The following is a 17640-nucleotide window of genomic DNA, read 5'->3' as shown; positions in this document are numbered from 1 at the left end:
TTTGCAACAACTCAAGCTGAATTTTGAAGGTCAAGTAGGAAAGTAAAAGGGCTCACTTGATAGATTTTCAAAATATTGAGAGATGAAATAATTTGATACTTTTGGGGACTCTTAGAGAAACTAGAAATAAATGAATGTCAGACCGAGGTGCTATGGTCAAGCTTGGATTTTACTCTGGAAACTAAAAGCCACTGAGAAATTTCAAGTAGAATAAAATGATGAGGCTTGACCTTTTGTAAGATCACTTAGGTAACAGTGTGGAAGAATCATTGGGTAAGGAGGCATGGACAACTAAACAGGAAACCGGAGCCTACTGCAATAATCTATCTGTCTGCACTAAGGCAGTCCAGAGGGCAGGAAGTGGACAATTTTACAACCTTGCTACAAAGTGTCCTCCCTCAGCTGCATAAACCTTGACTGAGAGAGCCTGTCTGGAACGGAGAAATCTTGTGCCATACCTCTTACCTTCTGAATTAGTATTTTAACAAGCTCTGGTAATCTGTAGGTCTGGGAGGTACCACTCAGAGATAAGGAACACAGTTAAGGGCAGTTACTGGAGGAAAAGAAGTCACTGTCTTAGGTGTGGTCAGTTTACAGTGTTTATGGAACATCCAAGAAAGCTGATCCACAGCAGTTGGGTACCCGGGTCTGGAGGCTGGGTTGAAGTCTGGTTTGGAGATACAATTTACCATTTATCAACAAGTTTATATTTGAAGCCATAGTCCAACCCAAGTGTCCTGGAATTTGCCCAGGAAAAGTATATCATTAGTCAAGCAGAGGGCCCAGGAGGGAGCACTAAAACACGCCATTTTTTAAAGTCCCATACAGCAAAAGGTATCCACAAGAAACAGTAGGAACTTCCAGTGTAGGAATACACAATGTGAGGAGTGGGAAGAAAGGTCCAAGTGGCAGGATGGTCAACATTCTCATTCCAGCAGAGGTCACATAAGAATAGATAAGAGTCCATTGGCAATCTTGATGTCAGAGTAAAGCTACAGGTGGAGATTATTTCCCAGAAAGTTCTTTCTTGACCTTAGTATGTGGGGATGCAATTTAGAGTTTCTGCTCTCAAAAGTTCAGATGAGTAGAGTATGTGAGAGGAGCATGGTGTGGAGCCAGTTTGCAAGTGTTCTCTCTTCCAATAGGATGGTAAGTTCTTTGAGGAATAAGGAAGGCACATAAAGATGATTAAGACCCAGTCCCAACCCTCAGCATTTATAACAAATCAGAAATAAGACATCTGTAGTACAAGATGGGACATGTATTATAAAATACCATAGAGATCCAAAAGAGGAATATACCATATCCAGACAACAAGAGCCTGCTTACTTCTCTTCAGTAGTTAGCACAGATATATGCACATACTTAACATTTAAAGTGTATTACCTGCTGACTTTTTCTTTCAACAAATCTGGTGAAGTATTAATAAAGTCCCTTTTATTCGCAAATCCAAGGAAACTTCAAACTCATTCATGAGATATTTATTAAAATAACACATTTAGGGAAAAAAATCAATACAATGTATACATCATTACCATCATACAAAAAAGGATTTTATTTTGGGAAATCGATTCCTAATTTATGGCAAGTTTTACTTTCAGAAATAAAACCACAAAACGACACAATCTAATTCAATCTTAAAGGCTGGCATGCTGAGCAAGGAATGTTCTTATTCTTTGTAGGAGCTCCTTCTTTACACTGTCAGGTACCAGGGCTGAAACATAAAAATAAAAATGTAAGCGTAAGAAGATTCCAATTAACATACGTCAATTTGGTATTTGATATTTTATTCTGGATTAACAAAATAATTTCATGAAAAACCCACATGCTTCAATAAAGAAATAGGTAAAGATACCTGAAAAAGTATATTTGCAATTCATTATTTGAGTGAACTGTCCAATACCTAAATACACTGCACACTGATGAGGAAAAAACAGGAGACAATTCTTTAAACTAGGAGTGGAAAAGGCCTTTTTTCAACACAGAAGTACAGCAGGTTGATAATTTTGTTTTAAATGCAACACTGACAATTCAGTAAGTTGGTCAAAATCACCATGAACAAAGGCAAAAGACAAAAAGCGGAAAAACACTCTTACAGAATTGGGCTGATCTCTTTACTATAGAATTTCTCCAAATTGATAAGAAAAAGATCAGACTAATAGAAAAATGAGCAAAAGAGATAAAGAAAAGGAGAAACACAGTTCTTGAACATAGAAGGGGTTTAACCCCATAACTGAAATGTAAATTAAAACTACATTCAAATAGCATGTTTTACCAATCATGTTGGCTAAAAACCAAAGGTCAGTAATATCCTGTGCTGGCAAGACTGAGGGAAAACTGGGGCTCTTACAGTAGCTGGTAGGGAATATAAATTGGTGGCACATTTTTGGGCCACTAACTTGGCAAGACTTTATTGAAGTAAGTGCACAAACTCACTCAGCAAAAAGATGCAAAAACTGCAACAGGGGTTACATTTATGGTATTTTTACTTTTTCAATGTTGAACCATGTGACTATTATCTATTCAGAGTATCAAACTAAAAATAAAAAACAAAAAAGCCCTACTCTTTAAAATTTCCATTACTATTAAATGTCAACAAACAAATGTACACTATTGTTTTTCCTTTTGTGGCTACTAATAAATAAGGACAATTGCAAATGAACGAAAACTTCTCATGCTACTTGCTTGTATCTAAAGGAAACTAAAAACTTCAGATACAGTTAAGTATTTGTATAGTGAATTTCACAAATAAGTATGCAAGTTAAATAAGGCACAGACTCTTCCTGACAAATTGTTTAAGCCTGTGAGAAATAAAGGCTACATAATTACGATCACTAGAAATGTAATCAGTACATACACTGAACATACTTGAACAAACATTATGTGATGGAGACTAGAGCGGTTGCCCTGGAGTTAGGGATATACCCTGTGACCATAAAAGGACAGCTTGAGGGATGGGGGTTGGAGGTAGTTACACGAATCCATACATGTGTATAAAATTCATAGCACTGCACACTAAGAAAAAGTCAATTCTACTTTATCTTAATTAAAAAAAGAAAATATTTCTCTTTGTTATAAAAGACGACAAAGAACATAAAGGATTCATTTTGACCTCTGTGTTCTGTATTTGCTCTAGCAGTGGAGCTACACAGGACAGAAATGTCCAAGATGCAAGTGTTAAAAGAGAAGCAAAGGAAATTTCCATCCTGTATAACCAGCTCCTAAATGTTAATAGATTAAACGTAAATTAAAAAAGGAAAAGAGAAAAAGAAACTGGAGAAAATTATTTTAAAATGTAATTCGTGGGGGGAGCAATACATACTGTTTCTTGTTTTGTCTTTCTTTTCCCTGAGACATGCTTGATGAAAAGTCATGGTTTTTAGCGTAAACAGGCCTACAGATGGCTGGAAGGGACGATGGGATTCTGTAGCTCTTTCCCAGCAGATAGTTCAGAGAATTAGTATTCTCTAGCAATAATTTTCAAACTCATTTACTTTTCACACTTAAATTCTTTTTACTATTTCTATGTGAGAAAACAGATAATGAATCAAATGACCAAAAAAAACCCTTTCTTCAAAATAAATGAAAATCATGTAGCTATATCTGAGGTAACAATGTAACTAACTTAGTATATATTACATTAACACCAATGTTAATATACTTCCTCTCCTTCCTTTGCCTTCTGAATGGAAATGAAGATGATTGTAGTGTGAATTTTAAATACAGGTTACCTTTAACATGAAGTTGTGGAGCTGCCCAATTCTTAATTAGACACTTAAGCAGACAGAACTTTACTTTTCTTTTCAAAATGTTTATTTATTTATTTTGAGAGAGACCATGTAAGTGAGGGAGGAGCAGAGAAAGAGAGGGAGAGAGAGAATCCTAAGCAGGCTCCATGCTGAGCTCCATGACCTGGGCTGAAATTAAGAGTTGGATGCTCAACTGACCAAGCCACCCAGGTGCCCCAGAACTTTACTTACTTAAAAAACAAAACAAAACAAAAAAAACAAAAAAAAAACAGCAGAGCATTGACTCTGGGGCTAGAGAAACTTTGGATTACTGAAATCGGGCCATATCTAATAAAATTTAGGAATCCTAGCTTCAGGTAATACTCGACCCTACAAAATCCTGTATTTTAAAAACTATTTGTCTTACCAACCATTATCAACTTACATTTCTATACTGTTTCAGAGTGCAAAAACATTTCATACTTCTCATTTATTACTCAAGACTATGCTAGACAGGCAAGTAGGCAATTATCTGTCCCACTGAGGAAAATTCAAGTATCCAAACATTTTGGAAAGGGTGAGCCAGCAAGAGAGAAAGTAAAAAGTCATGTCTTCAGCACACGTTTCCTTCCGCACAATTTGGATTCCTTACCTCTGCCTTTTGGTGTGATTTCAGCCACCAAGTCATCAACAGTAACGTGTTCTAGTCCTTTTTCTTTAATTACCTCTTATGCAAAAGCAAAAAACAAATCATATCATTTAAAATCATTATCTGTAAGAAAGATTTTCATAGAGGAAGGGTTAAGATCATGTTTTTAGAGTGCAGACTGGTCTTTAAAAAAAAAAAAGAGGACACTTCTTTTTTTCTTTTCTATTGAAGATTTAGTTCAACCTTAAACACATTAAGTATTCACCAGATCAAAATCTTAAAAGCCTATACAAGCTAAATAACTTGTAACTTAACAAATATAACACTCAGAATGAATTTGAACTCTAAGGTCAAATCTCACATGTGTAAAAAGCTGGAAACTTAGAACTGGACAGATCTTATTTCACTATAATGGCAGCTTCTGAATGTGTGGAGGGAGGAAAAGCTATTATTTGAGCCTAACTTGTAATTTCATATCCCCAAATTAAAGTATAGAACAACTCATTTGTTCATTTCTTGTCTCTAGGCTGGGTCTAAAGAAGAGGGAAAGGAGTTAACATTACTGGAACCCTATGTGCTGGGTGTTTTGCAGCATTTAATATTCACAACAATCTAATGGGCTGGGCATCTTTCCACTTCACAAGAGAGCCAACTGAGGCTTCAAGATTAAATAATTCCTCCAAACATGAGCTGAAGTCCAGCTGCAGTCTCTTCCAGTGAAGGTCTGTACGACCTCAAAGTCTATCCTTTTACTAATTCATAACATTGTCTTCTTAGGATTAATGATATAAATAGTTTCTAATATCATTAATTGTAGAAACAATTACAATATAATGGGAGTTCACTGAAAGTATTCAGAATTCCATTATTCCAGAGCTGAGCCAGGAAAGACGGCTCGTCTTCAGGACACGTATATAATCTACCTAGTGGTATCCTTGTTGATACTCAGTAAAGTAACAAGCCTCCACCCCACAGTTTAAAAAGTAAGTGTAATTATGTAAGACTTTTGTAGGTAAATTCTTCAAAAAAATAACACTGTTAAAGCCTAGAGATATAATTCCTATAAAGTCTGCCAATCATAAAGTGTTCACTTTGTTATAAAGTTAAAACACAGGAATAACTAATGTTTCACTTTGTGTAGGGACACTGAAAATGGTTGGATTCCATACTTCAGTGCTGGAGAAAATCTTGCGTCACTGAGTTACAAAAAATACAAAGAAAATTTCTAAAGATTCAGGAATTACATCTACCAAAAGGAAACAAAAGGAGGAAATCATTCAATTTTCCATATGTTTAAAATTATGCTCAGCACTCAAAAGATCTTAAAATACTGCCTATAATATTTCTAGTGAACTCCAAACCAACAAGAACAATGGAATTAGCTTATCTTGTAAATGAAACTGATTACCTTTACAGTGTGCCTTCAACTGGTCCTTCCAGCCACATTCAATTAATTTAGCTCTCAGCAACTCTTTGAGGCTGTTGAGAAAGAAATATTTTCATATTAAACTACAACAATGGACAGTATTTTAGATAGGATGTTTGAGGCAAAAGTTCAAATGTTCAATTAAAAATTCCCTGCCTTCTAGGCACAAAAGCTTTAACTATGGCCTAATCTTGGTTCTATTACGAATTCTTTGATCTTATGGAAATCATTTAGACTCTGGACCTCATTTACATCATTAGTAGTTAAATGAAGTGGATGAGGTAGAAGGACTTCTCAACAAACTACTGTCTGGCCTTCTCATACACATTCTATTTCCCTCCACCAACAGGAATACTGTGAGTCCTGTACAATTTCTAGATGGTATTAGTTGGAACTTGAAGCAGGTGCACCTCAAAAGTCTTCATATCTATTCTCTGACTACAAATCCTTATCCGTTAGCTCTCTTGCTCCCCATCATATTCCTCTCTAACCTCCAAAAAATTTCCCCTCAATTTTTCCCAACAACCTTCCAAATTATATACTAAGTATGGTATTTCATTGATTCTAAGACTGTTTTTCCCCCCCACATTTCAATAATTCAGTAATTGGGATGCCTGTTATAATTTAATTGGCAGTATTTTCTTTTTCCCTACTGGTAAAAAAAAAAATAATAATAATGGTGTTTATTACAACTGACTGCATCATGTGTATAATAAAATATTTCCTATCCTTTTGCTATACCCATTCTTAACAAATCTTCAATCTTTAATCTAAATCATTTCTCAGCTTCAACATGTCATGTCCCAAACCAAACCATTTCTCTTTCAATATTCCTAGACATCCACTAAGTGACATTTCCATCTTGGTATTTAATTAGGTCTTCCCATCTTCCTTTTTCTTTTTTTTTTTAATGTTTATTTATCCTTAAGTGTGTGTGCACACAGGCTTCAGTGGGGGAGGGGCAGAGACACAGAGATACAGAATCCAAAGCAGACTCCAGGCCCTGAGCTGTCAGCACAGAGCCCAAAGCGGGGCTCACCCTGCTGAGCTAAGCAATGAGATCATGACCTGAGCTGAAGTCGGACGTTTAACTGACTGAGCCACTTAGGCGCCCGGTCTTTCCATCTTAACAGAGTCAACACCCAACTCCTGCTTCTCTCCCACCTCAACCTAGTCTGTCAGAATGCCAGTGTCCATCCTGGTTCCTCAGGCTAGAAAACATGGCAGCATCCTTCATTATACATATAATCCATAGGAGCAATTCCTCCTGCTTCCAGTTTTAAATACGTACCTACAATCCAATTTTTTTTTTTTTTTTTTAAACCATCTTTGCCATTACTCCCCTAGTCCAAACCAGCTTCTTCTCTTGACTGGACCACTACCAGAGCCCCTATCTTGTCCCCTGCTCCACTCTCCTCCTCCTTCTGCTCAAAACAGCCCAGTGCTTCCCAATTTAATTAGACTAAAATTCCAGGTCAGCCTAAATAACCCTCCATGACCTTCCCCCTCCCCAGGTATCTCTTCTTCCTCTCAATTCACTCAGGCTGATGAACTTCACGTGCTCCTCAAAATGCCAGGCAAGGTTCTGTCTCAGGTCCTTGACTCTTGGAAGTTCCCCCCATTCACTCATATCCTTCTGATTTCTTATCTGTAAAGCCCTCTTTTTTTTTTGTCTCAAATACACACCCCATTATTCTCTGTTTTATTTCTCCTCTAGAACTATACCATCTACATAAAACAGACGTATTGTCTGTCTCCTCCCATTAGAATGTAAGCTCCAGGAAAGGACAGACTTCTTATTTTGTTCACTACTGTACCTCCAGCACCTTAACAGGAAATAGCATATGGTAGAAACTCAGTAACTTTAAGCTGCATGAGTGAAGAGACAAATAAATAGTAATAAATGATCCCCTTTATATATTACTTTCAATATTATCCTCTCAGTTCCCCAAGGCACTGTTCTGGATGCCTTCTTCCTCATTTCTCATATTTGAGGGCTGTTGATTTTACTTTAAAAAATTTTAAGTTCTCCTTTCCATTTCTGCTTTTTTTCGTTTTTAACCTGATATATAACCTGTTAATACATTCTTCTGTAATATAGCTCTAGCCCTTTAAGTCTATCCTCCACATTGCCAGATTAGTATTCCTAAAGAGCAAATGTGATGTAGTCACACACACCCCCCTCCTAGGTATCTTTGAATTTCTCCCCCCACCCAAGGATAAAGTCAGATGTTTTTGCAAACCCATCACCCGTTTTCCTGCCCTTTCTTTGACACCGTTCTCAGTGTAATAAATCTGTGCAGGGTTCCAGCAATGGAAATGAGACCCAGGCAAGGCTGATCATAACTGGCCTATGTACCTAAGTAAGATGGTAATCAAGCCAGGTACTTTGCTGGAACTACTAGGAGAAAGGTAGTCTGAGCCAGAGGGATGTGAATTCTGAACTGCTGATCTCTGCCACCTTGTGGGTAGTCTGCTTAAGAATAAAGCCAACACAGAGGAAAACAGAGCTGAGAAAGAAAAAGAAAAACATATTCTTGGTAACAAGTTTTGAGTGCTTGGACCTAGCGGAGCCTGAAGCAACTTCAAGCTCTTGACTTTTTCATTAGATAAGCTTATATATTTCCACTGATTAAGCAAGTTTTTGAGTTCAGTTTCTATTATTTACAAATGAAAGAATTCTGACTTACACCAAATCCACTCCTCCTGTCTACTGTTCCAGCAACATCACTTTCATACTTTACCTGCTAGCTTTAATTTTGCAGTTCCTCAGAACGTTATCATGTTGTAACAAATCTGTGACTTTGCACCTTCTGTTCCATTTGCCTTGAATGTCTTCTCTGCTTTACTGGCTGGAAGAACTGCTAATCTTTCTGCCTGAGCTGAAATACCTCTTTTGTAACTGATTATGTTAACCCCAAGCAAAGTTGAAAGATCCCTCCTATTCCTTAAATATCTCTCTCTTTTTTTTTTTTTTTTTTTACCCTACTTCTGGAAGCCTTTCTTGATTCCCAAGCCTCTGCTTAGTACTTCTACACCTGTTCATTCTTCAAATATTTACTTGGCCAGTTACATGCTAGGCATACAATGCTGGGGATACAATGGTATTTCTACTGTCAAGGAACTTAGGTTATATTGGAGGACACAAATAAGCAAAGTAGGTGGTTATAATACAATGTGATTAAGTGCTAGGATAGAACAAGGTATCTTAGACTTAAGGGATTCCTATAAGAGATGATATTTAAACTAAGACCTGAAAGATGAGCTAGAATTAAAGACCAGGGAAGAGTAATGTTTCAGAGTAGGAACAGCACATGTTGCTCTGAGGGTAACAGTATGGTAACTAAAACTAGTTCTATCATATCATCTCTCTGTTAAAAACTAGGGAACATGAGGTTTTTAGTTGTAGTAATCTGGGTATATTTTCTTCTCCATTAGATTATACATTCTTTGAAAGTCATTTCTTGTTCATCTTTTTAGAGAACTCCTTTTCATTTGAGTCATGCAATACTGAACGGTCCTATTTTTTTATAGATGTTAGGAATTGAAGCTTTTGATAATCTCAATTATCTGTAATTCCTTCCATTGACATCAGTTTGCTCCTTGATATTAGATTCTTACATTGATATAACCATAACTTAAAGATGTTAAATGTAATTTATTAACACAATCCATTGCTTACCGTTCTCTTTCTCCAGTTTCTATCAACTTTTGGTTAATCGCTGCTCTCATCTGCGCATCTTTGTTCATCTTGCTAACCTGAACATCAACATGTATTTTCAGATACAGAACACCCACAAAGCATTTTTCTTCTAAATCCTCTAGGTAAGCATCCCAACACATAACATTCTATCAACTGAAGGGGTGATAAATTTCAACATTGTGTTAACAATGTCATTACTCTCATACTGATTAACTCACGATTTTCTTCCCCCATATGCCCTTTATTAATGAGTCTTTGGATAATAATAATTATTGTAACATTTATGACACACTTATGTGCCCATTACTGGTTTTTTTTAACCTCATTTAATTCCCAAAACTTATCCTTTTATGTACGAATTATTAACATAATTTGTATTTTACAATTGAGAAAACTGAGGCACCAAGATAGAAAGCTGCGAAGGCAGAATTTGAACTCAGGTACTCTAACCTGAGAAGCCCCAAAACACTTTAACAGTACATCATAAGTGACTGCTAATAATTTCTGCACTTGAACTGCATTCCAGATTTCTGGGAAGTTATAAACCCTAAATACCAATAAAACATTAAGCACTGTTGGTGAAAAATAAAGTTTGCAGACTAGGCTCTAAGTGCTTTACTTTTCACTAGGATGCGCCCAGAATTACAACTCTCAAACTACCTCCAAATATGCGTTTGTGTATGCACTTCATCAAAGCTTGCTGGTGGGATAAGCGAAAAATAAATCTCGAACTTATTCCCAGCTTAGAAAATTTTCAATTCTCAGGAAAAAAAGAAAAAAAAAAAAGACAACCCAAACCAAAGTGATGTAGAAAGTAGGTTCGAATGTAAAAACTTGGAATAAGGTAACATTACTGCGCATAATCTGTCACTAACTTGGCACTACTTTTGCTGTCCCCCATCTTCGCCTATGTGAAAACTCAGACTGGCAATGAGTTTTGAGTTGGGTAAAAAAAAATTTTTGAGTGGAACAGGAAAAAGGAGGGGCTGAGAAAGGACTTAGAAATGTTTGCTTATGTCGTTGGAGGCTAACATTTTCAAAACAACTCTAAGGTCTAGTCGGTACCATTCCTAGAGTATTCAACTCGATCTCGCCTTGGCCCCTAAAAGACGGATAGTGACCTTGGACAAGTCAATTCTTAAAGGCCTCAGTTTTCTCACTGGTAAAACAAGGGCGCTAGGGGATCCCTCCCAGTTCAGACATTCTTTGGGAAAATAGAATAGGGCGGAGACAGCGGGAGAGGCGGGAGGGGAGGAGCCAGAAAACAAAGCGTGGACTGGCTTCAGGCCAACTCCGGTTGCACGCCCTGTCGGAGAGCCCTACAGGCCCGCGAGCGCGGGTCGGGGAAGCTAACGAAAGACAGCACATCGAAAGGAGCCTGGGCTGGGCCCGGGTCCCGGCCCTGAGGACCACGGGCATAGCTCACCACCATCACCGCGGGCGAGGGCCGTCCCTTCCCAGCGACGAAATGACCCTTGCGCTGACGACCGTTACCTACCACACTCTTCGGCTGCCCGGACTTAGACCCTCAGTAGCTCGGGCACCTAAGCACACAGAAAGCTAAAACACGCATTTCCGGGGCGGGGTCTCGCCACCCTGCCTATAAATGTGAGAATTTAACCAGCGCGGGCCGCCTCCTGGTAGCTCAGCCCTCTGGGTAAGAAAGTCCATACCCTGCAGTCGCGCGAGCGCTAAGTCTCCTAAAGACTACATAGCCCGGCATGCAACAGAGTCCACTTTCTCATGGACACTACATTTCCCAGAAGGCATCCCGCACCGCAGTGTTTCTTGGGATGGGAACCACGCCGCCTGCCAGCCTCCGTGCTACGAGCGAAGCGCGGACCTTTCAACAAGAGCTTTATTAATTTTCACGTTGCGACCTAGGAAGGCTATGGAGGTGGCTGCTAATTGCTCTCTGCGCGTGAAGAGACCTCTGTTGGATCCTCGCTTCGAGGGTTACAAGCTCTCCCTCGAGCCGCTGCCCTGTTACCAGCTGGAGCTTGACGCAGGTGGGAAGCGGCGACGACCCCCAGACTCTTCCCCCTTTCGGTTGCCAGCCGTCGGACCCTTTCCTCATTTTCCTCCTTTCTGACTTGGGCAAGCAAAGCGACCGGGGCCTTCCGCATGTCCCGTCGGGCTAGGGTGGACCGGGGGTGGCCGCCTCTGGAGAGGGAAGCCCATCCCGGAACCCAGTGGGAGTCTCCTTCGCCGGGTTCGGCCCGAGTTCCAGGGTCCGTCACGCAGCTGCTGGCTGGGCTCTGGTCGCTTGTCCGTCCCTGGCCTGGGCCCCGCTTTCGTTCTCGAGCATCCTCGGGAACCGTGTGCCTTGAGAAGTAACATCTTAGAGGACCCCCCCCACCCCCCGACGGCAGAGATCAATTTCTTAGAAACTCCATTGCAGTTCAGACCATTTTCAGTTCCATAGGTGCTGTCAGACTAAAGACGCTATCTTAGAGAATATCTCTAGGAAATTTTGAGGAAACGTTGATTTAGTACCTACACTTATATTTGTTTGTGTATCTGAGGCTGGCCATAATATTCATCCTTGTTCTTACAAGGTTATGAATGGTATTTTCGTTAAAGTTAAAGAGCCCAGAGATTTGCATTTTTAACACCTCTAGTGATTCTGATGCATGTTGTGAGTGGATCACACTTTCAGAAATACTGATCTAGAATTAATAAATCTTATCAGATAAGTGTTTATTAATTGATTTATAAAATTTGGAAACTTCTATCAAGAGCCTGTTTTATGTTACCTGGTGATAATCAAGATAAATTAGGTACAGTCTGTAACATAAAATGCAGTCGTGTATTTGGGAAGAAAACTGTAAACATAATTTTAAAACGATCCGATAAGGCAGTGATCTGGTTATGTACAGAACACAATGTTAGTACTTAAGAATCTTTCCAAACCAGCCTGGAGATCTGGAAAAGCTTCCTGGAGGATTGATATCTAACATGAGTTTTTAAGAATAGGTAAGAGTTGACTCAGGTAAGATAAAATGAGCTTGGTTTTTCTTTTCATTCTCTTCCTCTCCTTTTCCCACCCTATGTCAGTAAATGGTACCATTATGTTTAATTTATGCATTAAAAGGCCACCCAAAACTCAGTGGTTCAAAGAAGTAAGCAGTTATTGCTCACACGTTTACAAGTGAGGTAGGTGGTTCTTCTAGTCATGGTTTGGGCTTATTCCTATATTTTTGTTAACTTATGGGTCTGTTTGTTGCTCTGCTTTTGGCTGAGCATATGTTTGGGGGTTCTCTGGCTACAGATTGGTATAAGATTATTTCAGATGGTTTCTGCTTAGTTCTTCCCCATGTGGTCTCTCATTCTTTAGTAGGCTTTTTAATCCAAGAGAAAACTAGCAGTGCACAGGCACTTTTTTAAGCTGCCAGAAGTAAGTTTGCTGTTGTCCCATTCGTCAAAGCAAGTCATGTTGTCAAGCCTTACAGTCAGTTTAGCAAGCTCATAGCAAAGCCAGGGAGGCATAAAAAATTGGGACTGTTAGTGCAAGTCTATATAGTTACTTATATTGGAGTCATGAAGTATTTCTTTTAGTCCCCTTGTTAAGTATGTCGGCAAGTACAGTCAGCTCAAGATTTGACTTCTTGCCCCGTCCTTGTCCAAATCAGTTATTTCTTACCTTAACTATAGTAGCTTATTGACTAGCTTTCCTGCCATTTCATTCTCCTTCATTCCATTCTCTGTAAAACAGTATTATCATAGTTTTTAATTCTATACTTATTTATTTGATATCTTTTTCCTCCACTAGACTGTGAGCTCCATGAAGACAGTAATGTTTCTCTTTTGTCCACTACTTTATCCCTAGTGCTTAAGATTGTAGGTACTAAATAAATTGAATGAATGAAGAAAAGGAGTTGTTATCGAGATCATTCCATTCCTGAGGAAACATGAGTAAAAAAGGGAAAGCGTGCATGGGTTTCGGACAGGACACTGCTGCAGTCCTATGTTGCTGGAGGAAAAAATCTGGGGAATAAGAGATGAGTTAGATAGGCGAGAGCACTCTTTGTCTTAAGGACTTTATCTACACCTCTTGGCGTGTTTCTTTTTGTGGGCCCTTACAATTAAAAATAAAGTTCAGCTGTTAAAGATTTGCCAACTTTTTAATTTGCTGAGTGGAGATGCTTCTTTTGTTTGTTTCAAGTGTTTATTTAAATTCTAATTAGGTAACATATAGTGTAATATTGGTGTCAGGAGTAGAACTTAATGATTAATCACTTACATATAACACTCAGTGCTCATCACAAGTGCCCTTTCAATACCCACCATCCATCTAGTCCATCCCCCCACCCACCTGCCTTCCATCAACCCTCAAATCTCTATAGTTAAAAGTCTCTTATGGTTTGCTCACTTCCCTTTTTTCCCTTCCTTTCCCATGTTCATCTGTTTTGCTTCTTAAATTCCACATAGGAGTGAAATGATACAGCATTTGTCTTTCTCTGTAGCTCTTAAGTGGAGATGTTTCTTAAGCACTGTGATGTCCTCACCATTCTTTCATAAGTCAAAGGATATTTTAACATCAAAAAAGCAGGAAGCAAACTCTCACAATAGTCCTCTAAATTGAATACATTAACTTTATTAATGACTCCCTGAGTTTTTATTGTTGTTCCCTCATTTCATCATTTTTTGGTTTTGGAATCTATGTTTGGGATGCACAATTGGAGGTGATGATGAGCTGCCACTTAGGGTTTTACGTATAGAAAGCAGATAGATTTATTAGAGATTGATTCAAGCCCTGCGTTGGACTCTGTGCTGACAGCTCAGAGCCTGGAGCCTGCTTCTGATTCTGGGTCTCCCTCTCTACCCCTCTCCAGCTTGCACTCTGTCTCTCTCTCTCAAAAAATAAAACGTTTAAAAAAAAAAAGAGGATCTGTGGCGACCGAATCTGGGAAATTGGGGAATAGAGACAGGAGACTAGTTGGGAGGCTTTTGCAATAGTTTAAGAGAGGGACTTGCATTAAGAATTTACTACCTGATGAGCCGTCTGGGTGGCTCAGTCAGTTAAGCGTCCAACTTCAGCTCAGGTCATGATCTCACGGTTTGTGGGTTCGAGCCTTGCATCGAGCTCTGTGCTGACAGCTAGCTCAGAGCCTGGAGCCTGCTTCAGATTCTGTGTCTCCCTCTCTCTCTGACTCTCCCCTGCCCGTGCTGTCTCTCTCAAAAATGAATAAACATTAAAAAAAATAATAATAATAAAGAGTTACTACCTAAGGATGATGATGAAGAGGATAATTCTTTTATTTTTAATTAATTATTTTTTAAGTTTATTTATTTTGAGAGGGACAGAGATAGTGTGAGTGGGGAAGGGGCAGAGAGGGAGATAGAGAGGCAGAGAATCCCAAGCAGGCTTTGCACTGTCAGCACAGAGCCTGGCATGGGGCTCAAACCCATGAAACTGTGAGAGTTGAACCAGAGCTAAACCAATGAGTCCAGCGCTTAACCGATTGAGCCACCCAGGTGCCCTGAGGTTAATTCTTTTAAAAATTGTCATTTCTGGTGGTGGTGGGGTATGATTGAGGAGCTCTTCTTGGCAACTTGATTTCTTTTATACTACTCAAGGAATTTACAGTATTTCAGCAAAAATGTTAGTGAGCGGTGTGTGAAGCTTTGCATTTAGGATGTGAGGTTGAAGATGTGCTCTCGTCTTGGGAGTTTTAGTACTGGCTCATTTTTATTCTCTTTTTTTAAATAATAATAGTAAATTGTTCCCTTTGCTATATAAACAGTACAACTGCCAATTTAGGGTTTTCTTTTTGGCCAAATTTTATTTATTTTGAAAGAGACAGCTCTTGCTGTCAGCACAGAGTCCAAAGCAGGGCTCAACGAGATGAACTCATGAGATCACGACCTGAGCGGAGATCAAGAGTCAGGCACCTGACTGACTGAACCACCCAGACGCTCCAGTTTGTGTTTTTCTTTGCTAAAGAACTAAGCAAAAAACTTCTTTTTATAAAATTGTGATTGTTTTTTGACCCGGCAATTCCATTTCTGGGTATTTATTTTCTTTTAAAATTAATTAATTAAAATTAATTAATAAATTAATAAATAAAATTAAAATTAATGTTTATTTATTTATTTGAGAGAGACAGAGGCAGTGTGAGTAGAAATAGGAGAGAGAATCCCAAGCAAGCTCTGTGCTACCAGCACAGAGCCTGACTCGGGACTTGAACTCCTGAAACTGTGAGATCATGATCTGAACTGAAACCAAGAGTTGGATACATAACCGACTGAGCTACCCTGACACCCCTCTGGGCATTTCTTTTATACAGATCTTGCATACTTCCTGTGCCCTTCTGTTACTAGCCCTCTGTTCCTCCACATACCCCCTTCAGTCCCTAAGCAAACTACTGCTATGTTGTCTGTTACTATAAATTAGTTTGCATTTTCTAGAGTTTTATAAACATGGAATTACACAGTATGTATTCTTTTTTGTCTGCTTCTTTTACTCACCATAATTACTTTTACTTCATGCCTGTGTGAGAGAAGGATATTGAAATCTCTGACTATAATTGTAGATTTTTCTTTTTCCTTGCAGTTCTGTTCATTTTTGCTTCATATCTTTTGAAGCTCTGTTATTTTGCATAAACACCATTGGTTATTATATCCTCCCTCCAGCTGTCTTTTGCTAAATATTACCAAAGTGTGTGTATTTATTTATTTCTACCTTTTAACTTTTAACCTATTTGTGTCTTAGTATTTAACATGTATTTCTTATTGGCAGAAGTAGTTGAGTCTTGTTTTTTTTTATTCAACCTGACAATCTCTACCTTCTCATTATGCTGTTTATATTCAATGTGATTATTGATTTTGTTAGTTTGATATTTCATCTTGCTAGTGGTATTCTGTTTGTACTATTTAGTCTTTGGGAAAATGGAATTTTCCTTTTTTTTTTAAATTTTGTTCATTTCCATTTTTCTACCTTCTTTGGGGTTGAATATTTTCTTTTTTTTCTTTTTAAAACACTTTTTAATGTTTATTTCTTTCTAAGAGAGAGACAGAGCACAAGCAGGGGAGGGGCACAGAGAGAGGGAGATACAGAATCAGAAGCATGCTCCGGGCTCTGAGCTGTCTTTGAACTCATTATGAGATCATGAGCTGAGCCGAAGTTGGATGCTTAACCAACTGAGCCACCCAGGGGCCCCTGGGTTGAATGTTTTCTTAAGAATTCATTTTTATCATATTTCTTGATTTTTTAGCCATAGCTCTTTGTTATTTTACTAGTTGCTTTAGAGTTAATGGTATACATCTTTAAAGATATTTTTGATGTTTGTTTATTTTTGAGAGATACAGAGAGAGAGTGTGCGGGCACTCAGGTAGGAGAGGAGCAAAGAGAAAGGGAGACAGAGTCTCAAGCAGGTTCTGTGCTGCCAGTGCCGAGTCCAATGTAGGGCTCAAACTCAAAAGTATGAGATCAGGACCTGAGTGGAAACCAAGAGTCAGATGTTTAGCTGACTAAGCCATTCAGGTGTCCCAATAGCATACATCTTTAATTTACTACATGATATGTTCAATAATGTTATACTTCGCTTGTAATATAAAACCCTACAATAGTGTACTTCTATTTCTTTTCTCCCGGCCTTTATGCTATTAGGTTTGTATTTTCTTTTCATTTTTTTAAAATCTTTTCTTAATGTTTATTTATTATTGAGAGACAGAGAAGGAGACACAGAATGTGAAACAGGCTCCAGCTCTGAGCTGTCAGCACAGAGCCCGACCGGGGCTCGAACTCACAAACTGCAAGATCATGACCTAAGCCGAAGTCAGATGCTTAACTCACTAAGCCACCCAGTCGCCCCTGGTTTGTATTTTCAAAAGATATTTTTGCCATGTGTAGGAGTCTAGGTTTATACCTTTTCTTCTTTCAGTACATTTGACCCTGGGATAATGTAGGTTTGAAATACACAGGTCCATTTATATGTGGATTTTTGTCAGTAAATCTAGTGCAGGACTGTAAATATGTCTTCTCTTCCTTATGATTTTAATAGCATTTTTTTCTAGCTTATTTTATATAAGACTACAGAATATAGTATGTATACAGAATATGTGCTAATTCTGTTATTGGTTAGGTTTCTGGTCAAAAGAAGGCTATCAGTAGTTAAGTTTATGGGGAATC

General features: G+C 38.6%; 2 protein-coding genes across 7 annotated transcripts in view; one reads left to right on the top strand and one right to left on the bottom strand.

Moving 5' to 3' along the window:
• Positions 1-586: 586 nt before the first annotated feature.
• Positions 587-11090, bottom strand: ENY2 (ENY2 transcription and export complex 2 subunit). 6 transcript variants are annotated; one of them, XM_077772936.1, is made up of 6 exons: positions 11005-11090; positions 9486-9562; positions 5786-5856; positions 4381-4455; positions 3323-3404; positions 587-1714 (listed from the first exon to the last, which is right to left on the bottom strand). In XM_077772936.1, exons 2-6 carry the CDS (start codon positions 9551-9553, stop codon positions 1702-1704), a joined length of 309 nt encoding a protein of 102 aa, XP_077629062.1. In that variant the 5' UTR covers positions 9554-9562; positions 11005-11090; the 3' UTR covers positions 587-1701. The 6 variants fall into 6 exon arrangements, with proteins under 6 accessions (XP_077629062.1, XP_077629059.1, XP_077629061.1 ...); XM_077772933.1 differs by having other exon boundaries at positions 10933-11086; XM_077772935.1 differs by lacking the exon at positions 3323-3404 and having other exon boundaries at positions 587-1919; positions 10933-11086.
• Positions 11091-11309: 219 nt separating this feature from the next.
• NUDCD1 (NudC domain containing 1) overlaps positions 11310-17640 on the top strand; it is a 72569-nt gene continuing 66238 nt past the window's right edge. Inside the window, exon 1 of the mRNA XM_077772940.1 lies at positions 11310-11515. Within this exon, the coding sequence (XP_077629066.1) occupies positions 11398-11515 (118 nt within the window). The 5' untranslated portion in view covers positions 11310-11397. The remainder of the gene's footprint in view (positions 11516-17640) is intronic.

This window comes from Crocuta crocuta, unplaced genomic scaffold (assembly GCF_008692635.1).
Source record: "Crocuta crocuta isolate KB4526 unplaced genomic scaffold, BGI_CrCroc_1.0 scaffold479, whole genome shotgun sequence".
Classification (NCBI taxonomy): Eukaryota; Metazoa; Chordata; class Mammalia; order Carnivora; family Hyaenidae; genus Crocuta; species Crocuta crocuta.
The sequence above is the reverse complement of the archived record's forward strand: the minus strand, read 5'-3'. Positions and strand labels throughout refer to the sequence as shown.